General features: G+C 48.2%; 1 protein-coding gene across 3 annotated transcripts in view; it reads left to right on the forward strand.

The window, feature by feature from the left end:
• Positions 1–16,332, forward strand: part of B4GALT4 (beta-1,4-galactosyltransferase 4) — a 58,476-nt gene extending 42,144 nt beyond the window's left edge. For all 3 annotated transcript variants that reach the window (XM_075905862.2, XM_075905865.2, XM_075905874.2), the window contains exons 5-7: positions 12,093–12,215; positions 14,140–14,244; positions 15,607–16,332. In XM_075905862.2, coding sequence (XP_075761977.1) covers positions 12,093–12,215; positions 14,140–14,244; positions 15,607–15,748 — 370 coding nt within the window. In that variant the 3' untranslated portion in view covers positions 15,749–16,332. The remainder of the gene's footprint in view (positions 1–12,092; positions 12,216–14,139; positions 14,245–15,606) is intronic.
• The last annotated feature ends 8,281 nt before the right edge of the window (positions 16,333–24,613 follow it).

The following is a 24,613-nucleotide window of genomic DNA, read 5'->3' on the forward strand; positions in this document are numbered from 1 at the left end:
GGATAGCATAGGGAAAGGTTAACTCCCCTCTAATGTTTGTTTTGCTGTCTGTTCCCCTGTTCAGAAGATTTCACATCTATTTCTGTCCCTGTGACAAACTCAGGACTAAAGGAGTAACTCATCAAATACCAAACAGCTCTGCACCATGCTTTGAGCTAATAGCTTTATTTCCACACACCACCCAGGGTTCTAGGAGGAGGGTCCTTTTTTTGCTAACACAATGAGGCCAGCACTTTGTTTGTTTTGGTGGAGTCTTTGTTTGCCCAGGGAGCCCAGCATGTATAGGGGGAGGAGGGGCGGAGAGGCTGCTTTTGTCTGCTGTTTGGCAGCCTGTTGCTCGGGGGAGGGGGCAGCCTGTTGCTGGAGGAAGGGGGGGGCAGCCTGTTGCTGGCCGGGGGGGGGGGGCGTGCAGGCTGCGGGGGGGGGGGGGGCAGCGGGCGTGGGGAGGCACTTTTCCTCTGCCCGGCAGCTCTGCGGGATCCCTGTCCCTGCGGCCAGCTGCTGCTGTAGGCAGAGGCCAGTTGGAGCCGGCGGGCCGGAGGAGCCGGCCCGAAGAGGAGGAGGAGGTGGATTCTAGGACCCAAGTGAGCGAGCCCCGGGGATGCTGCTGCGCTCCGGGAGCCTGGCATATATAGAGGGGAGGAGGGGCAGAGAGGCTGCTTTTGTCTGCTGTTCGGCAGCCTGTTGCTCAGGGGAGGGGGCAGCCTGTTGCTGGCAGGGGGGTGGGGGGGGCGTGCAGGCGGCGAGGCCGCGGGGGGGCAGCGGGCGTGGGGAGGCACTTTTCCTCTGCCCGGCAGCTCTGCGGGACCCCAGTCGGAGCCGGCCCGAGGAAGAGGAGGATCCTAGGACCCAGATGAGCGAGCCCCGGGAATGCTGCTGCGCATGTGCGGGAGTTGCCTCACCCCGTTCGTATCTAGGGATCCGACATAAGTCGGATCCACGTAAGTCGGGGACTGCCTGTAGATATTTTAGCGGAAGCAGGAATTCATTTCAGGTGCCCTAGTCCTGCGATTTTAGCAGGATCATCTTCCCTAAAGTTGCTGTTAATAAAGTTTCCTCTTCTGTAAGACCTCCATATCAGCCCTTTTTCAGTAGGTGAAGTAACTTTATTAGAGCAACTTTTGGGAGGTTGATCTTGCATCTCATTAGCTGTTGGTACAACTCATAGGAAAATGGGACTTGATGTCAATTGGGCCGTCTAGGCATTGTAACATAAATAGTATATCTAGAGTGTGAAATAGGAAATCAAGTCCCACCCCCCTTGAATAGAAGAGACCCTAAAATCTGGCATGAATACTTAGAGGAGTTTGAATAGGAACGCTATAGCCTTTTTTTTTTAAGTCATCCTTTCTTTTTTTATGCCATGTCAATCCAAATAGTGGGATGGAAGTATTACTGTGTGTAGTGGGCTGGAGTGGCCACCCACTGACCCCGAGGGGGAAACGCCCCTCCCTGAGCCTTCGTGGGCAGCACCAGACCCTAATGACTCCCCTGGGAGGAAGCCGGGGGCGGGGCCAGGGATATAAAAGGCCAGGCCGAAAGGCCAGTCGGGGCCCAGCCAGCAAGGGAGCCAAAAGCCTCCCCAGCCCAACCCTGTGAGGAACCAGAGCAGGGGAAGCTGATGACTGGCCTAGGCGGCCAGGCCTGCTGCTGGAGGACTACCTGAAGGGTCTGCTTATCTAGCCGGAGGACTGCAATACTCGCTGCCCAGAGGACCTGCCCCGAAGCCAAGTACAACCTGAGGGGGGGAGGGGAGAAACGGAACAAGCCCAGGAATAGCCGACCTTGGTCTGGCAGAGAGTCCGCAGGCTGCGGTATGGACCCCCGCTGGCCATCAATGAAAGGTCAGTGCGTTTTGGACACGGATCCCTGCTGACGCAGCAGCTGACTGCTCGGCTGCTGTTAGAGCTCTGGGATGGGACACGGTGGTGTAGTGAGGGCCTGCGTCCCCCCTGCCACCCACTAATCAGGTGGCAGTCTCTACTCTCTCTCTCTCTCTCTCTGGCTATATCTACACTACCCCTAGTTCGAACAAGGGGGGTAATGTAGTCATACGGAGTTGCAAATGAAGCCCGGGATTTGAATTTCCCGGGCTTCATTTGCATAAAGCCGGCCGGCGCCATTTTTAAATGCTGGCTAGTTTGGACTGCGTGCCGAGGTGTACAGCTAGTTCGGATTAGGAAGCCTAATCCAAACTAGCTAGTTCGTGCCGCGTGTAGCCGCGCGGCATGCAGTCCGAACTAGCTGGCATTTAAAAGTGGCGCTGGCCGGCTTTATGCAAATGAAGCCCGGGAAATTCAAATCCCGGGCTTCATTTGCAACTCCGTATGACTACATTACCCCCCCTAGTTCGAACTAGGGGGGTAGTGTAGACATACCCCCCCCCTGCTATCACAGGCAAGGTGCCTGAACCTCTCCTGAACAAGGAGATAGACTATCTGTTTGTGTTTACCTGTGTTGACTTGGTTTGCTTGATTACCACAGCCCTGCCCTGTACTAGGTCTGGGCTACAAACTGCGTGATTACTGCAGCCCTGACCTCCACCAGGGCTGGGCTACAAACAGCTTACTGCAGCAACCCCGCCCTGCACTAGGGCTGGGCTACAAACAGCTTACTGCAGCAACCCCGCCCTGCACTAGGGCTGGGCCGTAAACTGCTCTGAACCAGGGTTCAGACTTAGACTGCATGTAGTGGGTTGGAGTAGCCACCCATTGACCCTTAGGGGGACACCCCTTCTCCGCTGGGGTGTGCCCTACTGGGCTACATTTGGTGGAGAACGTGGGCAATGGCCCAACCCCTGATGGAAGGGACCCTCTGACCGTCCTTTAAGAAGGTGAAAAAAAAAAAGCCAAGGATCTGGAAAAAAAAAATTCAGTATCTAACTGAGAGCCGGCAAAAACAACATGAGCAGTTGCTCCATCAGCTGAGCGTCCAGCACGAACAGCAATAGCAGCTGATGCAGCAGATGGGCTCTCAGCAGCAGCAACTGCTACAACAACTGGCCACTCAACAATGGGAACTGCAAATGTAGGGTTTTCAGCAGCTGGCTTCCCTCTGGTCCTGGCCTAGCGGGCAGCCTCAGGAATGGCTGGGGATCCCCTAGGCCTCACCGCTCCGGTCTGCCTTTCCAAAATGGGAGCCAACAATGACCCTGAAGTGTTCTTAGAGACTTTTGAGTGCATGGCGACAGTGATGGGCTGGCCATAGGGGCAGTGGGCGATGCTCTTAGCCCCCTACCTAGCTGGACTGGCTCAGACGGCATACTGAGGGCTCCTCATAGAGGAGGCCAAAGATTATGGGCAAATAAAGGCTGCAATTTTTGATGCCCTAGACATTACTCCAGAAACCTCTAGACACCGGCTTCAAAGTGTAATTTTCCCAACCGGGGATTGACCCCCAAGCAGTGGTGCATGAAATTAGGAATCTGTGTAGGCAATGGTTGTGCCCAGAATGGAGTTCAACTGAAGAAATCGTGGAGCAGGTGGCCTTGGAGCAATTTGTCCAAGTTCTTCCCCTGCGAGGCTGGGCATGGGTCCTCCGACACCGCCCCAGGACCTTCAGTGCCGCAAACACTCTTATGGAGGACTTTTTGGTGGCCAAGTCCCTAGGTGCCTCTGGAGCTCATGCCCCGATGGTAATGGATGGTAATGACTAGGCCGGCAAGCTCGGTAACCCCGCCGAGGCCCACCAGGAAACCAGACCCTCCACCAGGGACCTCGGGTCCGGGAACTCCATCCCAAGGGGCTTATTGTCCTCCATGCAATTGGAGGCATGAGAGAGCATACAACCCCAAATCTGAAGGCAGTAGTGGACTACGTACCCAGCCACTGGAGGAGCCAGTTCTGCCTGCCCGACCTGAACTGGGGCCTTGCTTCTCTTGTGGCCACCTGGGACACCTGCAGAGGGCCTGTCCCGATATAGACTGCAGTTTTGGCCAGGTGTGCACAGTGGAGTCGTGGGCTCGCTGCCTGGGCCTACCCAAGCTGACAGCCCTGTGAAGCTGGAACCCTGGGAAGTGATCGCATTCTTAGACTCAGGGTGTGGACAGACTCTGGTCCGCAGGGACCTCATTTCCCCCCTCCTACTCCGGTGGAGACTTAGGGGAAGCTGTGCCTCAGTGTATCCACAGAGACATAAAAGTGTACCCATGTGCTCGGGTGCCCCTTACCATAAATGGGATAACTGAAGAAATGGTTGTGGGAGTGGCCACCACTTTGGCCTACCCGATCATCCTGGGGCGGGACAGACCTTCTCCGTGGGGCTAGTTTCGGGATACCTCCAGCCCAAGTGATATGTGAAGGGGGTCTGATTAGTGTTGACTCCCTCCACCCCCAAGAGCCTACCGTGGGGGACCCGCTGAGGACTGGAAAGGAGGGCCAAGAGGAACAGATGACCCCGAGGAGCCAATCCAGGCAGGGGATCATGCCAGACCGGACCCACTAGAATTCCCTCAAGATCAGCGAGAGGATGTGACCCTGAAATTCGCCTACAACTGAGTGGCCTGTGTCAAGAGGGTAGTGACGGACCTCCAGCAAGCGGAGCAGTGGCCCCACTTTGAGATGATGGCAGATTGCGGCTACCAAGTGGAACAAGACTCCCTGACTCAAGAGATCTGGTCCCATTAAGTGGTACCGTGGTGCAGTCGGAGGGCGATCGTCTGGCTGGCACATGACATCCCCGCAGCTAGCCACCTGGGGCAAGAAAAAACTCTAGCATGAGTGCTATTCTGCTTTTTCTGGCCAGGAGTATACCAAGAGGTCAAGGACTTCTGCCGCTTGTGCCCTGAGTGTCAGCTCGCCGCTGACCCCAGAGTCCCAAAGACCCTGTTAATACCCATACCTGTGGTCAAGACCCCCTTTGAAAGGGTGGCCCTAGATCTGATTGGGCCACTCCAGAGGAGCAAAGCGGGGTTCCGGTATATATTAGTTTTAGTGGACAATGCCACCAAATGGCTGTCCCATTACGGAACACGAGCGCTTGTACTATTGCTTCTGAACTAGTGAAGGTCTTTGCGAGAGTGGGCCTCCCCTGTGAACTGCTCACAGACCAAGGAACGAATTTCACCTCCTGGCTGCTTCGACAGGTCTGTGCCCTCCTTGGGATCTGCAAGCTCCAGATCTTGGTGTATCACCGTCAGACGGATGGTCTTGTTGAATGGTTTAATAGAACACTGAAGAGGATGCAGAGAAAGGTCCCCCCGTCCAAACTGCAGCAATGGGACCAGCTCTTACCGCCCTTGTTACTAGCCGTCCGAGAAGTTCCCCAGTCCTCCACCCGCTTCTCTCCCTTTGAACTCCTCTATGGGCGACAATCGAGGGGAGTGCTGGACCTAATGAGAGAAACCTGGGAGAGCTCTCCCTCCACAGCCCAAGAGCTCCTCCAATATGTCATGCAATTGCAAGAGAAGCTCACCAGGGTGGGGGCCCTAGCACAAGAGAATCTCCAAACAGCTCAGGGGGCCCAGGAGCGATGTTACAGTCAGGGCGCTCGAGAAAGAGAGTTTGTGCCTGGGGATCAGGTACTCCTACTCCTGCACTCGGAGGAATCAAAACTACTGGCCCGATGGCAGGGCCCTACGAGGTCACCCGTCGAGTGGGCCCGGTAACCTATGAAGTATACCAACTTAATCAGAGGGCAAAGAGACAGGTTTATCATATAAATCTTCTGAAGCCCTGGAGAGAACGTGAGGGGCTAATGAGAGCACCATACACCCCGGAACCCACTCTTGGACTCCAGGTATCCGACTTAGTGACTGAGGCAAGCCCACTCTAGATTCCTCTCCTGCAGCGTTCTGTACTGTATACTTGGTGATAGATTCTAAACCTAGTTAACTAATTAAACAAGCCATAGGGATTTGCTAAGCTAAACTTTTTTTTTCTAGTAACATCCCACATAGCAAAGAGCTTGGGAATTTACTAGTCAAATCACACTTATACTAAAAGGCATAGAGAGAGTCTTGAAGAACTATTGCAAAGTTGATCCACATTGTTCTTCTGACACATCCACACCTCCAGCCACATCATTTTCTCCCAAAAAGCAGATTTCCTTATGATATTTCATTGTTGCAACTAGGCCTTGCATTTTCTTGCTCTGCTTACATTTGACACATTTACTGTTTTTTACCAGAGAATAATTTTTTTCCAGTTATTCCCACATAAGGTTTCTCTGGCTATGTCTACACTACAGAGCTTTTTCAGAAAACCAGCCGTTTTTCCAAAAAAACTTCACTTACATCCAAACTGCAATCGTGTTCTCTCGACAAAATACTGAAAGAACAGAGGGGTTTTCCCGACATTGATAAACCTCTTTCTACGAGGAAGAAGCATTTTTCCGAAAGAGCTCTTTCGGGAAAAGGTGTGTGTGGATGGGAAAGAGGGAGTTATTTTGAAAGAAGAGGAAAGAGGAAAAAGCACAAGTGCCCTGATGGCCATTCTGTCCATAGTAATCACAGTTTAAATGTGAGATAGCATCCATTCATTGTGGACACTATCTTTTGAAAATGCAGATCGCTTTTTCGATATGCTTTGGAAGTGTAGATGCTGTCTTTCAGTAGAATCATAGAATCAAAGAACTGGAAGAGACCTCAGAAGGTCATCAAGTCCAGCCCCCTGCTCTAGGCAGGACCAATTCCAACTAAATCAACCCGGCCAGGGCTTTGTCAAGCCGAGACTTAAACACCTCTAGGGATGGAGACTCCACTACTTCCCTAGGTAACCCATTCCAGTGCTTCACCACCCTCCTAGTGAAATAGTTTTTCCTAATATCCAACCTCGACCTCTCCCACCACAACTTGAGACCATTGCTCCTTGTTCTGCCATCTGTCACTACTGAGAACAGCCTCTCTCCATCCTCTTTGGAACCTCCCTTCAGGAAGTTGAAGGCTGCTATCAAATCCCCCCTCACTCTTCGCTTCTGCAGACTAAACAGACCCAAGTCCCTTAGCCTCTCCTCATAAATCATATGCTCCAGCCCCCTAATCATTTTGGTTGCCCTCCGCTGGACCCTCTCCAATGCGTCCACATCCTTTTTGTAGCGGGGGGCCCAGAACTGGACACAATACTCCAGATGCGGCCTCACCAAAGCCGAATAAAGGGGAATGATGACATCTCTGGATCTGCTGGCAATGCTCCTCTTAATGCAACCTAATATGCCATTAGCCTTCTTGGCTACACGGGCACACTGTTACTCATATCTAGCTTCTCATCCACTGTAACCCCCAGGTCCTTTTCTGCAGAACTGCTACTTAACTAGTTGGTCCCCAACTTGTAACTATGCTTGGGATTCTTCCGTCCTAAGTGCAGGACTCTACACTTGTCCTTGTTGAACCTCATCAGATTTCTTGTGGCCCAATCCTCCAATTTGTCTAAGTCACTCTGGATCCTATCTCTGCCCTTAAGCGTATCTACCTCTCCCCCCCAGCTTAGTGTTATCCGCAAACTTGCTGAGGGTGCAATCCATCCCCTCATCCAGATCATTAATAAAGATATTGAACAAAACCGGTCCTAGAACCGAACCTTGGGGCACTCCGCTAGAAACCGACCGCCATCCTGACATCGAGCCATTGATCACTACCCGCTGGGCCCAGCCTTCTAGCCATCTTTCTATCCATCTTACCGTCCATTTATCCAATCCACAATCCCTTAACTTGCTGGCAAGAATATTGTGGGAGACCGTATCAAAAGCCTTGCTAAAGTCAAGGTATATCACATCCACTGACTTCCCCATGTCCACCGAGCCAGTTACCTCATCATAGAAGCTAATCAGATTGGTCAGGCACGACTTGCCCTTTGTGAATCCATGCTGATTATTCCTAATCACTTTCCTCTCATCCAAGTGCCTCAATATGGATTCCTTAAGGATCCCTTCCATGATTTTTCCAGGAACCGAGGTAAGACTGACCGGCCTATAGTTCCCTGGATCATCCTTCTTCCCTTTTTTGAAGATGGGCACTACATTTGCCTTTTTCCAGTCATCCGGGATTTCTCCCGATCTCCACGACTTTTCAAAGATAATAGCCAAAGGCTCCACAATGACATTTGCCAACTCCCTCAGTACCCTTGGATGCACTAAGTCCGGACCCATGGATTTATGTACGTTTAGCTTTTCTAAATAATTCCTAACCTGTTCTTTACCCACCACGGGCTGTCCATCTTCATCCCATCTTGTGTCACTTGGCGCAGAAGTCCAGGAGCCGACCGTGTCCGTGAATACAGAGGCAAAGAAAGCATTGAGTACTTCAGCTTTCCCCACATCATCTGTCACTAGGTTACCTCCTTCATCCATTAGGGGCCGCACACCCTCTCTGATCACCTTCTTGTTAACATGCCTGTAGAAACCTTTCTTGTTATCCTTCACATCCTTAGCCAGTCGCAATTCCATTTGCGCTTTCACCTTCCTGATAACCCCCCGGCATTCTCGAGCTATACCTTTAAACTCCTCCCTGGTCATTTGTCCAAGTTTCCACTCTTTGTAAGCTTCCTTTTTGTGCTTAAGTTCACCAAGGATTTCTCCTGTAAGCCAGTCCGGTCTCCTACCATGTTTGCCTCTCTTGCTACACGTCGGGATGGTTTCTTTCTGTGCCTTCAATAAGGCTTCTTTAAAATACTGCCAACTGACTCCTTTCCCCTTCATGTTAACATCCCAGGGGATTCTGCCCATCAGATCTCGGAGGGAGTCAAAATCTGCTTTTTTGAAGTCCAAGGTGTGTATTTTACTACTCTCTTTTCTTCCTTTGGTCAGGATCCTGAAATCTACCATCTCATGATCACTGCTTCCCAGGTTGTCACCCACTTCCACTTCCCCTATTAGTTCCTCCCTGTTTGTGAGCAGAAGGTCAAGCTGCGCATGGCCCCTGGTCGGATCCTTCAGCACCTGTGTCAAGAAGTTATCCCCAACATTCTCCAAAAACTTCCTGGATTGCCTGTGTACTGCCGTATAGGTTTCCCAGCAGATGTCAGGGTGGTTAAAGTCCCCCACGAGAACCAGGGCCTGCGATCTGGAAGCTTCGCTCAGTTGTCCGAAGAAAGCCTCATCTACCTCATCCACCTGATTCGATGGCCTGTAGCAAACACCAACCACAACATCAGTGCTGTTGTTTGCTCCTTTAAACTTAACCCATAGACTCTTAACAGGATTTTCTCCCTCTTTATACTGGAGTTCAGAGCAATCGTAGTGCTCTCTTACATATAGTGCAACTCCTCCTCCTTTTCTCCCCTGCCTGTTGTTCCTGAACAGTCTGTACCCTTCCATGACAGCGCTCCAGTCATGCGAGTCATCCCACCAAGTCTCTGTTATCCCAATTAAATCATATTTCTTGGTCTGGGCCAGGGCCTCCAGTTCTTCCTGTTTGTTGCCCAGGCTTCTCGCATTAGTGTACAAACACTTCAGGTAACCAGTTGATCGTCCTATCTTCTCCATTCGAAACATGGGTCCTCCTTTCTTGCCCCTTCCTCTCTGCATTTCTTCCTGGTATTCGACTTTCCCACTCCCCTCAGGGTTTTGGTCACCGTCCCCCGACGAACCTAGTTTAAAGCCCTCCTCACTAGGTTTGCAAGCCTGCCCGCGAAGATGCTCCTTCCTCTCTTCGTTAGGTGGATCCCATCTCTTCCTAACAATCCTTGCACCCGGAACAGAGTCCCATGGTCGAAGAAACCAAAGCCCTCTCTGCGACACCAGCTGCGCAACCACGCATTTACGTCCTCAATTCGACGATCCCTGCCCAGTTCTTTCCCTTCAACAGGGAGGATGGAGGAGAATACCACTTGCGCTCCAAATTCTTGGATCCTTCTTCCTAGCGCTACATAATCCGCAGTAACACGCTCAAGATCATTCTTGGCTGTATCATAGTTCCCACGTGGAGAAGCAGGAAGGGGTAGCGATCCGAAGGTTTGATCAGCTTGGTAAGCCTCTCAGTGACATCCTGAATGCAAGCTCCCGGTAAGCAGCACACCTCTCGAGATTCCAGGTCTGGACAGCAGAGGGATGGCTCAGTCCCTGTTAGGAGGGAGTCCCCGACCACGACCACCCGTCGTTTCCTTTTGGGGGTGGTGGCCGTGGAACCCCCATCCATAGGACTACGCATCCCATGCCTTCCAGTAGATGGTGTTCCCTTCTGGTTTCTTTCTTGTGAGGTTCCTTCCAGAGCTTTCAGCAGTGCGGAGCCTGTAGAGAGAGCTTGAAAGCGATTGCTTACCTCTATAGCATCGGGGGATTCCCGTGCTGGCCTTTTTCCCCTTCTAGAAGTTACATGCTGTCAGTTCTCTTCTTGGTCACGTACTGCCCTCTCTGGCCCTTCTGCCTGCCGTGCTTGAAGGATTAAATGCTGCCTTCTATCGAGGAAGTCTTCATCCTCTCTGATCAAGTGTAGGGTCGACACTTGTGCCTCCAGTCCTCTAATTTTTTCTTCCAAAATGTCGACCAGCTTGCACTTGGTGCAGATGAAATCTGTTCTTTCTTCCGGGAGGAAGACAAACATGGCACACGCTGTGCAGGTAACAACAGCAGACCCATCACCAACCATCGCTGCTGTCCTGGAAAAGGGATTTAAAAAGAAAGGCAAGAGAACCTCCTGCCCTTCCCAACTCCCTCTCAAAACTCCCTGTTAGCACTCACCTGTTCGCAAGCTCCTTGGTCGCTTGCCCACTGCCTTATAAAGCCCCTCCCCCTACCAAGGCTCAGCCAATCAGCAGAGGCTTCTAGAATTCAAACTTTAATTAGCAGCCAACAGTTTCCACCTGCCAATCACAGCACAAACTCCATCAAGGGGAAGGGGAGGGCAGAGGGGATGTGGGGGGAAAAAAAACCCTCACTCTCAAACACTCTTCCAGAAAAGCTTCTTCCAAAAGAAGCCTGCAGCCTAGACGTAGCCTCTTACACGCAGAAGCCATGACAATTTTTCTATGGCAAAAGTTGGGAGAATATAGGAAGCTGTGTGTGCACTAAATAATTTCTTCCCCTTTCCTTTCCATTCCATTCCACTCCACTGTTCTTTTCTATGCTGTCTCCATCCTTTCCTATATATTGTGTCTCTAGCTTCAGTCAATGTCTTAACTAACTCTGCCATGTTTGGCCCAGGTTCACTACCATATAAGCCCAGAACAAAAACAATCCTATCCAGCCTATGTCTGTCTTTGCACATGTTTCTCAGCAGACTAACAGAAATTGAAAGCCCAGAACATTAAGGAGCAAGAGCTGGTTGTTAGGCTGGACAGACCAGAGCCATTAATTAATGTTATGAAACTGTAAGTGTAGGAATAGCATGTTTGTGATAAGATTTAATTGTAACTGTTATTTCAAATGAGAAATGTATTTTAGTGATGATTTTAAAAAAATCACAAAAATCCGATTTAAATTTAAAAAAATCACTGATTTTTATCCACCCTGCTTGGGATACACAGCCATCTTTGACTGGCAAGGAGGGATCCAGAGGAGCAAAGTAAAACATGCTCCAGACTGTCAGTTGGAGAGAGTTGCTCTGATTAGCATTCTGAAGTGAATCATGGGCTGTGTCTAGACTGGGCAGTTTTTCCGGAAAATCAGCCACTTTTCCGGAAAAACTTGCCAGCTGTCTACACTGGCCACTTGAATTTCCACAAAAGCACTGACTTCCTACTGTAAGAAATCAGTGCTTTCTGCGGAAATACTATGCTACTCCCATTTGGGCAAAAGTCCCTTTTGCGCGAAACTTTTGCGCAAAAGGGCCAGTGTAGACAGCTGAGATTTGTTTTCCGCAAAAAAAGCCCCGATCGCGAAAATGGTGATGGGGGCTTTTTTGCGGAAAAGAGCATCTAGATTGGCCACGGATGCTTTTCCGCAAAAAGCGCTCTGTTCCGAAAATGCTTTTAACGGAAAACTTTTCCATTAAAAGCATTTCCGGAAAATCATGCCAGTCTAGACGTAGCATGGTGTTTTGGAGAGAAATAGTCCTAAATCCAGTATCTGAACATCTTTGAATTTTGGAGAAAGTTCAGACCAGGATTTCAGCTTTGCAGCTTGGGCCCAAGGTTTCAGGGCTGTATGCACAGTATTATTCTTACATTTCACATCTCTTCCATCTTCCAGTTTTTTCACTATACATTCTTGTCCATTTTTAGGTTGCGTTACCAGGGATATTTTGGAGGAGTTACTGCTCTAACAAGGGACCAGTTTTCCAAGGTGAATGGATTCTCTAACAATTACTGGGGCTGGGGTGGAGAGGACGACGACCTCCGAATCAGGTAATCAAATGGTTAGAGGGAAATGAGTGTATAGGGCATGGGATGTGGATTAAAGGGAGATTTGTCAATAATATCCCAAATGTGACTTAACTTGAGAACTTCAGTGCAGATGGAATAGACAAGGGAATGTGCCATTGGAAGTTCTTAAGTTATGAAGAGTAAAGGAGTTCAGGAATTCGCAGTGCATGTGGTAGAGTATTTATTGGTTAATCAGCTGGAATGGAGACACTTGATTGTGGTTTAGTCTAGCAGCAGGATACTCATATAGCTGTGCCCTCTGGGTGATGGTAAAATTACTGATTTCACTGACAGCAGAAGTGTTAGTTCTGGGTAGGATTTTCCATGCTGTTTTCTCTGGTATATCCAGAAGAGGGGCATCCCTTTAGAATCCTTCGCAGGGCTGCAGTGGAAGCAATTACATCTGTATTCTGCTCTTTGCCTCTGTACTAAATGTACGTCTCTGTTTTGAGACTCCTCCTAATGCTAGTTCTGGGAAGAGAGTGTGAGGGTGCAAACTGAGGGTTTCTCATTCATTTGACAATTTACTAGCATCAAGAAGCTGTAGAGCTTCAACTCCTCAAATGCTATTTTGCTTTCTTACTGCAAGCTACATGCTCTTTCAGCTGTTTTGGTGACAAATAGCCCTTGGAGCTTCTCAATTCTGTGACTATGAAATTTGCTTTTGAACACTCCATTTGCAGGATTATGCTCCATAAACTTGTATTTAAAAAAACAAAACTCTAAGACATTCAAAGGTGGGTGCCTGAAATTAGGCTGTTAGGTGCATATGAACATTAGGTACTTCAGGTAACTAGTATTTATTGCAAAGAGAAACTTGAAAATGTAAAGAAGTTCCACTGATGCTATGATGTGTATTTGAGTCTGCAGGCAGCCTGAAACAATGGTTCCGAGAGATGCCAACTGTAATAAGATGTTCGCTCTGGACTCTAATGATTAGTGGGAACCTACAGACTTCGTAGTGTCAGAATATCAGTATTATTATATCCTTAACCATATGTCTTTGTCCTTCTAACAAACAGCCAGCTTGTGTGTTCACCCCACTGTACTAAACTGCCTCCCTTGTTACCAAAATTCACAATGGTCTCCTACTACAGTTGTTGAAAAACTTTAGCTTCTCTCCAACAACTTCTTCAGTGCTGTTGTGTTTTCAATGTAAAAGTCTATATCTCATTGAAAATGGAATGGGCAGCATAAAATAATGTGACTTTAATTCTATTGTTAATTTATGTTGATATTAAATATGCATTCAGTCATACAATCAAGGCAAACAAGACTGTGTTTTTAATTTTCCTGGTGACACCCTGGAAGTTCAGCTGTCACCCTAGAGCCTCAGAATCTAGGGGCCTTTTCACAGAAACTAGGCCAAGTTCACTGTAGAATGTATGAGGCCTTGCCATAAACTCCCTGCAAGAATACAGTGGACATGAAACAGGCCCTCCAAATAAGCCATAGTCGCTTAACAATTTCTTGATTGTATTCAAAAGGAATGGATGGCTGAAACCCTGAGACTGCTGTGGGAAAACAGAATTTTGCTGGGCTCCATTTCTATGGTGGAGTTTGGTGTAGGAGAGAGAGGAGAGTGTGTCTGAGTCCTCTGGGGTGTGGCTCACTGTTTGTTCCTCTAATGTTCCTGACAAGTTTCAGAGGGGTTGCCATGTTAATCTGTAATTAATTGAAAGCACTTTAAAAACAAGGGAATAGTCCTTCAGCACCCTAGAGATTAACAAAATATGTAGATGGTATCATGAGCTTTTGTGGGCACAACCCACTTCATCTACATTTTTTGTTGGTCTCTAAGGTGCTGCAGTTGTTTTTAAAGTCCTGACAAGTCTGTGGCTCCCTTCTTGCTATGGTGCTGAGCTTACATGTACTGTTCTGCTCACTGCATCCTTACTACTTTCAGAGTTGAGCTACAGAAGATGAAAGTGATGCGGCCATCCCTTGATGTAGCCAGGTACACTATGATCTTCCACACAAGAGACAGAGGCAATGAGGAGAATAGAGAGAGGTGAGTGAGAACAGGACTCCATTCCACACCCTCTCCCCACAGATAGCATAATACAAGAGCTTGGCGCTGCCTCTGTCCTGCCAATACCATCTGGGAAAGTGTGCTTTGAGGTGTCCTCTTCATGAACATTAATGTGACTGTGAGCTTTATAGAAGAGAGGCTAACTAGCTAGGCTCTTTCCTGGAGCCCATTGCATGGTATCTGAACGCTTAATTATGCACATACTCCTATGGAGTTAGAGTTACAGGCACATGGCCATCATTTGGGTGTACATTATCTTTCAAGCCTCAAATGTTGGAAAGCCAGGAGTTGACATGAAATTCTAGGATTTCTGTATGTGTGAGTCTGATACATTCACACATTAGAATAGATGTAGAACTGGGTAAAAGGAACACCGTCTTTAAATACTCTCACTAGGGATATAAATGAGTAGTCGAGTATACAATTAACCAGAGGCAGCAAGGGGGGAGGAAGGGAAGCAGGAGCCGGTGCTGTGGGAAGTTGGCTTAAAAGCTGGTTCCCCCCAGCACCAGTTCTGTAGCACCACCTATCCTCCTCTGCAGCACGGGAGGAAGGCTGAGGAGACAGCTTTGCAGCACTAGCCCCTGTCTGTGTGGGGGTCTGAGCTCCCCGCAGACGGGTTGCTGCCAGGGACAAGCCTCTATCCATGGTTAGATTGGGCCTGCCCTAGACAGAGGCTGATCCCTGACAGCAGCCCCTGTCCTTGGGGAGCTGAGATCCCCCCCATGGACAGGGGCTGCTGCGGGACCAGCCTCTGTCCACAGCCAGCTCAGGCTGCTGTGGCAAGAGTCTGCTCTGTGGCAGTCTCTTCTTCTCCTCCCTCTAGCCCCACCGCGGGAGTCTCTGTCTGTGGGGAGCTCAGACCCCCCTTCCATGGACAAGGGCTGCTGCCACCCCACACTGCTGCCTGTGTATCAGAGGCAGCAGTGCGGGATGGCAGGCAGCCGGTCTGGATAGGGAGCTGTTTTTTAAACTGGTTCCCCTTGCAGACTGGCTCCCATCGGGCACCCTACACTGCTACCTCTGATTCAGAGGCAGCAGCAGGAGTGGCAGGGGGCTCCTCAGGAGTGGGACCGGATTGCAATGGCTGCCACCCCCTCCCCCGGGGACTATAGAATAATCAAGTAACCAATAAGAATTCATGAGGTTACTCGACTATTCAAGTACCCGTTAATCTAACATCCCTAGCTCTCATTTCTTCAGATCCACCAATGACATGGGTGCAGGATAGAGCTTGCTGCTCCTCTACCGTGAATTGTAATGGCATCCCTAGTTTTGGAGTAGGCGTTTCCCAACTTTACAGTCCTATAAATGTTTTTTTCCTCTGATTTATTTCCTTAGGATGAAACTCTTGCGGCAGGTGTCCCAAATGTGGAAAACAGATGGACTGAACTCCTGTTCCTATAAACTTCTCTCTGTGGAGCACAACCCTTTGTATACCAACATCACAGTGGATTTCAACATATCACCCAAGATCTCATAACACTGGTTATTGTAGATTCTAGGAGACCTTAATAGATCTTCTGCTTGCAGTAGCTGCTGCAGTGACTTGAAACGCACCGTTCTATCTGAAGGGGTCCCCTAGCAAGCACAGAGTCAGCAAAGAGGAAATAGTTTCTTTCATCCTTTCTAATTATTTGGTTAAGAATTTTGTTTTGTGGCAGGCTGTGCGTTCAGTGGGAGCCCTGGGCTGACCCAGTGGATATGTTGCTGTGACTGTTTTTCATTGGGATATTTAGAAAGTCTACTTGTTTGGGCGGTTGGCTTTTCATTGGCCTTGTTGGGAGCTCGAACTACACACACTGAAAGCTTCAATTCCAGTTGTTCTTTCCAAATCTGCCATTGTTAGAAACCAGGACACAGGAGCTAGCACATCATGTTTTCAAAAGAAGTGAGACTGCATTGTCAGCCAAAGTGCACAAGAATATTTCATAACCTAAAGTCTTGTTGAAAAAGGCTGATTTCCTCTCAGCCTGGGTATGTAAGAAAAGAGAAGGAAGCAATCATGTTAACTACGGCCACAGCAAAGAAAGTATAAACATTCTCAATAAAATACATCCCACTTCACTCCAAAGGATTCCCTTGTCCTTCATCAGTTCAATTCAGTACTTAGTGGGAGTGCTCAAGAGTCCTGTGGACATATGAAAGGCTCAATTGTTTATGCAGCAGATCTGTAATACAGACACTAGTACAGTTATCACCTTCCTACTGTGCTAGTCTAGGGTGGGCATTAAGGGAATACACACAAGTTAGTAATGTGTAAAATTGATTGAAACTTACCTCAGTTCCTAACTTCCTGGTCACTTATCTTAGTGCTCAGTGTAATGTAAATACCGAGCAAGGTAAAGACTTGACATTTTGTAGTTCTTGCTTTAGAAAAAATGGGATGGATTTGTGCATAAACTGGCTAGCAGTTGCAATAAATAACAAATTTTTGACTGTAAATGCATGGGTGTGTTGCAAGCTGTTTCTTGTGGCAGCAGACAGCACTGTGTGGACAACTGCTTGCTGGATAGACAGTGGTTGCAGTCAAATGTAAGATCATAGTTTTCACAAGGAAAAACGGCTTTGATTCTGATATTTATTATATTAATTCCTCTAGGAAACAGTAATTTTATTACCTAGAAACGTAAATGTTAGAAACCCTGCTTCTGGTAGCAAAGTCTAAGAAATTTTTTCCTTTAGCTAGTTTTTGAGTGTACAGGCAGTCCCTGACTTAAGTTACGAACAGGGCTCCCCCGGAGGACACGGACTGCGGGACCTCGCGGTCCTGCTGCCTGTGTACTCCGGGGCTTTCTCCGCGTCTCCCTGGTCTGCAGACCAGGAAGACGCGGAGTAAAGCTGCGGGGGGGCTGGGGCAGCGAGGCAGCCCAGGCGCATCTGGGCTGCTCCGCTGCCGGCTTCCCCGAGACTTTGCAAAGCCACGGGGGGGCTCAGGCAGCGAGGCAGCCCAGGCGCGCCTGGGCTGCTCCGCTGCCAGCTTCCCTGAGGCTTTGCAAAGCTGCGGGGGGGCTCGGGCAGCAGAGCAGCCCAGGCGCGCCTGGGCTGCCTCGCTGCCCGAGCACCCCCGCAGCTTTGCAAAGCCGCGGGGAAGCCGGCAGCGGGACAGCCCAGACGCCCCGCGGCTGTCCCGCTGCTGGCGTCCTCAGAGACTTTGCTCCCCGTCTCCCTGGCAGACCAGGGAGACTGGGAGCAAAGCTGCGGAGGACCCAGGTGGCAGGACCATGGTGCGTCTCGGTCCGCCGCCCGCGTCGTCCTGGTCTGCTGGGGTGGGGGGGGGGTGCAGCTAGTACGCCCTCCCCCCCCCAGCAGACTAGGCTTTTCTCCAGACGCCTGTGGCAGAGCAGCTGGGGCGCTGCCGGTTGGTCCCGCAGCGCCGCTCTGGGCGCTACTGGACCAACCCGGCAGCACCCCAGCTGCTCTGCCCCAAGCGTCCTGATTCAGCTGCTGCTGGTCAGTTTCAGCAGCGGCTGAATCAGGACGCCTGGGGCAGAGCAGATGGGGTGCTGCTGGGTTGGTCCAGTAGCACCGAGGAGCGGCGCTACTGGAGCAACCCAGCAGCACCCCAGCTGCTCTGCCCCAGGCGTCCCCAAGTCAGCTTCTGCTGAAACTGACCAGCGCTGACTACAGGAAGCCCGAGGCAGAGTTGCTGTGCCCCGGGCTTCCTGGAATCAGCTGCTGATCAGTTTCAGCAGCAGGTGACTTGGGGACACCTGGGGTTCTTAAGTTGAATCTGTATGTAAGTCGGAACTGACGGTCAGTTTCAGCAGCGGCTGAATCTGGACGCCAGTTCCGACTTACATACAGATTCAACTTAAGAACAAACCTACAGTCCCTATCTTGTACATAACCCGTGGACTGCCTGTATTCATTATGTCCGGCAGAGGAAAGACATTGGCTGCGTCTAGACTGGCAAGTTTTTCCGCAAAAGCAAGTGCTTTTGTGGAAAAACTTGCCAGGTGTCTACACTGGCCGCTTGAATTTCCGCAAGAACACTGACAATCTCATGTAAGATTGTCAGTGTTCTTGCGGAAATGCTATGCTGCTCCCGTTTGGGCAAAAGCCCTCTGTGCAAATGCTTTTGCACAAGAGGGCCAGTGTAGACAATGCGGTATTGTTTTGCGCAAAAAGCCCCGATGGCGAAAATGGCAATCGGGGCTTTCTTGCGCAAAACTGCGTCTAGATTGGCGCGGACACTTTTCCGCAAAAAGTGCTTTTGCGGAAAAGCGTCCGTGTCAATCTAGATGCTCTTTTCCACAAATGCTTTTAACGGAAAAACTTTTGCGGAAAATCATGCCAGTCTAAACGTAGCCTAAGGCTGTTAAGTGTCCATCTTGGCCCCTGAGTTTGCCAACTGCATCCATTTGACCCTTAGACTAGCTCTGAACTTAGTGCTGTTTTGGAATGTAGCAAACATTGCTGAGACTTTAAAACTTATCACATTTTTCACTTCCACTATTTTCTGTTGTTACAGATGGTCAAGTAAGTGTCTTTTTGAGGGGAGAGGGAAGAAACACCCCAATTGCCTATTTCTCATGTGTCAAACTGCAAAAGCAGCCTTTGCTTAAGTCTGCCAGGGCTGAACAGTTTGCCTGTAAACAGTGAGGTCACAAAGGGGCAGACCCTTCCAGACCCTCAGCTTCAAAGTTTCATAAGAGTGGGACCATCCCAAGCAGTTCTGGTACCCTACACAGCCCCTGCGTGGGGACATGCACTAGTCTATTAAGTGCTACCAGACCATTTGTTGTTTTTTAAGTTTATCCTGTACAGACTAACTAGGCTACCCCCTGAAGCTTCTAATCCCTAGGTGATGAATTGCTACTCTCATTGGCCGGAAACAGCAATTCATGGTGGACAGGAACTATAAATACCCCTACCAGAAAAGGTGCAATTAAGGTGCATCTACACTGCACCCTAAACTGGAAATATTGTGTAACTTATTTTGATTTTATTTCAAAATAGCTTATTTTGAAATTTGGCATGTCTACATGGCACCAAATTTTGAAATAAAGTGCTCTTTTGAGCCTTTCCTTATCCCTTGTGCAATGAGGTTTATGGGGATGGGGAAATAGCGCACCTGTTATTTTGAAAAATATTTCAAAAGAATGGATGGCTTGTGTAGACTCAGGAGTAGCATGTCTCAGCCACCCAGAGAAGATGTCAGAAGTATCCTCCTCATGCCAGGCTGCTGTCCCTGGGAAAACCTTGTGCCTTCTGCAGCCCTTGCCAGTCTGGCCCTTGGGTACCCCTCACTTCTGACCTGGACCTCCTGGCTACCTGCTCAGATACTTCGCAGCTTTACGGTGCCCAACCTGCAGCCCTCTGCTAGCTTCTCAGGTACTTCCCAGCTCCATGGTGCCCATCACTCCTGACCTGCAGCCTCCTGCTACCAGACGGGAATCTTCCCACCTGGTACCCCTCAGTCCCAACCTGCAGTCACCTGCTGGGTGACCCATGATGCCCTTGCTCCACCTTGTTCTGCTCCTTTGACCCACAGTCTACTGCCAACTCAGGTCTACGGTGCCCTCACTCCTGACCCATGGGGACCAAGAAGCTCTTTCAGGAAAAAGTCCTTGGAGCCAACAGTATTTCTAGGGTAGAAACTAGGGATGTAATAGTTCAGTCGATTAACCAAGTAACCGATAAGGAGAAGCTTATACGTTAATGCTATAGACTTCATGAAGTTCCCCCGCCCCTCCTCTGTGCTTCTCCCTCCCTCTGAAATGGTGAAACCACCAGCAAGAATGGCCATTCTTCCACAAGAACCTGCCAGTGTAGACATAGCCTAGGAGTTGCCTGGGAATCGGCTGTGGGGAAGGGAAATATTACACTGGTTTTAGTGGGGGACGATCCATGGCTATGTATACACTGGCAGCTTCTTGTGCAAGAACATTTTGCACAAGAACACGTCCACACTGCAATGTGCGAGATGTGCTTTTGCATAAGAGCATCCATGGCAGTGTGGACCCTCCCTTGCATAAGAAAGCTCTGATAGCCACTTTAGCCAGAGGGCTTTCTTGCGCAAGAAACCCCTGCCGCACATCCACACTGCCCTCTTGCGCAAGAGCTCTTACACCTGTTAGCAAAGAGCATAGCTCTTGTGCAACAAGCCCTCTGCTACCATGCTTTACTGTAAATCTCTTGCGCAAGAGCAGGTGGGCAGTGTGGATGCTCTGCAGAAAAAGGGCTGTTCTTGCGCAATTATCCGCCAGTGTAGACATAGCCAAAGAGTGCAGGGCCAAAGGAGCAGAAGCTGTGGGGAAGCAGGACAAGGCAGGGATGCAACTGTGGTCACATGTAAAAAATCTTTTTCCTCAAACCAAAGAAATAGGCCAAGTTTTACATTTCAGTTGCACTTGTTCTAACTGAATTGTATGTTTAGAATGGTTTATAATGGGGAAAAATATGGAAGGTTTTTCCTTATTCCTCAAGACCAAGGTTTTTAATTGAAGAGCTGTTTTGTTTTTAATTCTATCTAAAAGCAAGTTTGGGGCTTTTTTGTCCCCTCCCTCCAATCTTATTTGGAAAATTATATGTGGGGAAGTGAAAATTACAAGTGATGCATAATGGAAATATCAGCTGCTTATTATCATTAATGTTATAAAAGCTGAGACACTGCACCACCATGAACACTTTGAGAAGTAAAGTCCATCATAGACTGCCATCTGCTGTTCCCTGTGAGTACTGCAGCAATAACTGCTCCTTTTAGTAAGGAAGCTGCAACTGTCAAAAGAGTGTTTCATGCAGCAGAGATGAGCAGCAATATTCCTTTGAATCTTTTCTATCCATGTGCACCAAGGCATGTGCTAATCTGCACCACCAGTAGAAACAAAAAAGTAAGTGCACAGCTTATAGAAAACATTGATCAGAAGCCCAGAGGAACTCTATCCACCACAAATTACGTTATGATACAAGGACTTCCTCATCTTGGGGCTGACAGATATCATATGGTGGCGCCTTTGATCTAGCCAGGCTGAATACAAAGCAGTTGATCTCTGGAGAAGTGGTGTTTTTTAGAACAGAGTAGTATCTAGAGCTACCTAATGATAAAAAGAAATGAAACTGTATTTGCATTTAGTTTGGCCCTCTTGTCTCTCCTCCCCACGTAATGTAGTCTCTCCTGACTACCAGTCTAGCTTTCGTATAGCCGTGCATGCCCTAGCTTTTTAGTAGTTTCTGGTTGCCATTTGAGAAGTTGATTAGTGGTAAGTCCTATTTTAATAAGCACAGGACCTAAGCTAGAGCAGCTTGGTAAAGCACAGAGAAAGAAACAAACAGAAAAGATAGTTAAAGACATTGAGGCTTTTAAATCCTAAAATGTGTGTAGCTTCAGACCATGCTTGGGGAAAGAAATTTAAAAAAATAGGACCTTCCCCTGAGACTGCCAATCATTAAGAGCCAGTCTGTTGATTATCAGGGCACAATACAAAGCCTGTGTGTATACTTCAGCCTGGTTTAAGGGGGATGTGAAAAATTCAATTTGCATTAAGTAACACAGCAGGGTAACTCCAAGAGGGTGTTTTACTACAATATAGTGAGAGTGCGCCTTTTCAGTTTGATTTAATCTATCTGGAAGGTGTACAAAGTCCAGCTCCAACTTCTCCTTTATCCTGGGTAAAAACGACAGACTAGTACTATAGTCTGTGCTCTTATTCCCATTAATGCTAAGTAATTTTTCCTGGTTAACATGTCTTCCTCAGTCCTACAACAGAAAATCCAGAATAGGAGGCACTGTGAAATAAAAGCTAGGGGGCTTAACATAGCTGACAGTTAAAAGGATTCAATAACCTAGAAGTCTGACTGGCAAATAATAAATAAAGTTTTATTAGAGTATGCCTGAGGGTCACCCTACAGCTGTTTAGCAATGCTGAAGTCCTCTCCTCCACAGATATTAACCCATTTTTAGCCAAGTGATTTCCAGACAACACATAGTAGTAGGGGACCATTTAACTATCTTCAACTGCTTAGAAATTTAACTCCGTAATAAATTGGGCCTTGAATACTAAGGGCTACAAAATTACTTTAAGTCAGTGGTCTCCAACCTTTTTACACCCAAGATCACTTTTTAAGTCTCAGAACAGGCAAAGATCTACCACACCACCCCTTCCTTAAAGCCCCGCCCTCTCTATTCTCCTGCCCATCACTTGCTATCCCCAGCCCTTATACACTCTGTTAAACAGTTTATTTTTAAATTATGCACTATATAAAATTAAAATCACATTTATAGTTATGAAATAAATGGTCTGTTTTTAATTCATGCTATTTAAATGTCAAATGAAGCATTTACAATTATACATTTTGTTCTCTATTTTGTAAATCTAAAATAAAGTATTGATAATTATATATTTTTTCTTCCAATAACAAAGTTTCAGTGTGACACCTGTGACTGAACAGTATCTGCCAGTGTCTTGAAGTCTGGGTTGTAGTCTGAGATTGCTAGTCATATACAGTCCATCAGATGGGCATCTGTGCTCAGCCTGGGAAGCTTGCTTCAGCACAGCTGGAGCTAGATGCAGCCTCCCTGGGCTGAGTGCAGGGCAGCCGGGTTGGAGGGAAGAGAAATGGCTGCCCAGCCAGCTGGCCATGGCGCTCAGCCAGTGTGCACCAATCAGCTGGAGCGCGGGGCAGCCTCTTTCAGCTGTAAGCCACTCAGTCAGCTTGCTGGGGTGCTCCAGCCCTCCCGACCTCCCAGCTCCCACCATTCCTCACAGCTACTCACTTGTATTGTTGCTCGGTGAGTAGCTGCTCCTCAAATGGGGAAATCTAATATAAATGTACTGCACAGGTGCGCAGTTCAGAGAAGGCTCAAGAGCTACTCTTAGAGCCCCTGAGATCTACCGCTAGATCGCGATTGGTGACCACGGCTTTAGGTTATGACAAGGCTTGGTTGTAATCAGCTAAGAATAAATGGCTGGTTCTAGAGCCACAGTGACAGGCTACGTCTAGACTGGCATGATTTTCCGCAAAAGCTTTTAACGGAAAAGTTTTCCGTTAAAGCATTTGCGGAAAAGAGCATCTAGATTGGCCTGGACACTTTTCCACAAAAAAGCCCAATCGCCATTTTCGCAATCGGGGCTTTTTTGCGCAAAACAAATATGAGCTGTCTACACTGGCCCTTTTGCACAAAAGGACTTTTGCCCGAACAGGAGCAGCATAGTATTTCCGCAAGAAGCACTGATTTCAAACAGTAGGAAGTCAGTGTTCTTGCTAAATGCAGGACAATGTAGCACTTTAAAGACTAACAAGATGGTTTATTAGATGATGAGCTTTCGTGGGCCAGACCCACTTCCTCAGATCAGATAGATTTGATCAGGAAGTGGGTCTGGCCCACGAAAGCTCATCATCTAATAAACCATCTTGTTAGTCTTTAAAGTGCTGCATTGTCCTGCATTTTGCTTCAACTACCCCAGACTAACACGGCTACATTTCTATCAGTGTTCTTGCTGAAATTCAAGCGGCCAGTGTAGACAGCTGGCAAGTTTTTCCGCAAAAAGCAGCTGCTTATACGGAAAAACTTGCCAGTCTAGACACAGCCAACAGTGTCAGGATCTAGAGCAAAGGTAGCTAAATGCACTAGCTGTCTCATGATCTGTGAAGAGATGGTCCACTGGATGGCTGTAAGGACTGGTAAAGAAGGGAAAAAAAGGGCCTTTATCTAGGGAATTATCTTTAAGTTTAGTTACTACAACATGGAGAAAAGGCAGGTGTTGGAAAACTAGCTAAGAATGTACATGCTCAATGGAGAAGTGTCCATATTACAAAAGTGACATGTTTCCCCTTTATTGCAATCTCAAAATTAGGCCAAGGACTGTGGAGACCATGTTGCTCTCTCTTATGCAGCTTTCCTTTGGGCAGGGTTGAAGCGAGGGTAGGAATTCACGGGAGCCTGCATTGTACTTCTGCATGAATGAGAAGTTCAGGTTTTGTAAGTAGCAATATGACCTCTTCACCTGACTCACTGGCACTCTCCCATTTCTTTTTCTGGGCTTTTCATGAGAACTATTTTGCTTTCATAGTTGCTGGTAAGCTAAAGTCCCAATTCCTGCTGCTGAGGCGGGAAGGGCAACTTACTTGAAAACTCTTTTCTAGCAATTATGGATACATGGAGTTTATTTCCATCAGTTTATTTCCATCAGCTGAGGGTTTTTTTAGTAGTGTTCTGCATGAATAGATTTTTAATTATATCAGCACTGGCTAAGACAAAAAATGCAGGAGGCCAATGCCAAGGTTCCTGCTCTAACAATGACTAACCAAAACACACTGACATACTAAACCACAAGACTTCCTGTGGAGAAACCCCCATATACAGAGCAAGTGGCCACATAACATGGGAAGTATAAGATGACTA

Source organism: Pelodiscus sinensis, chromosome 1 (assembly GCF_052426305.1).
Source record: "Pelodiscus sinensis isolate ZL-2025 chromosome 1, ASM5242630v1, whole genome shotgun sequence".
Classification (NCBI taxonomy): Eukaryota; Metazoa; Chordata; order Testudines; family Trionychidae; genus Pelodiscus; species Pelodiscus sinensis.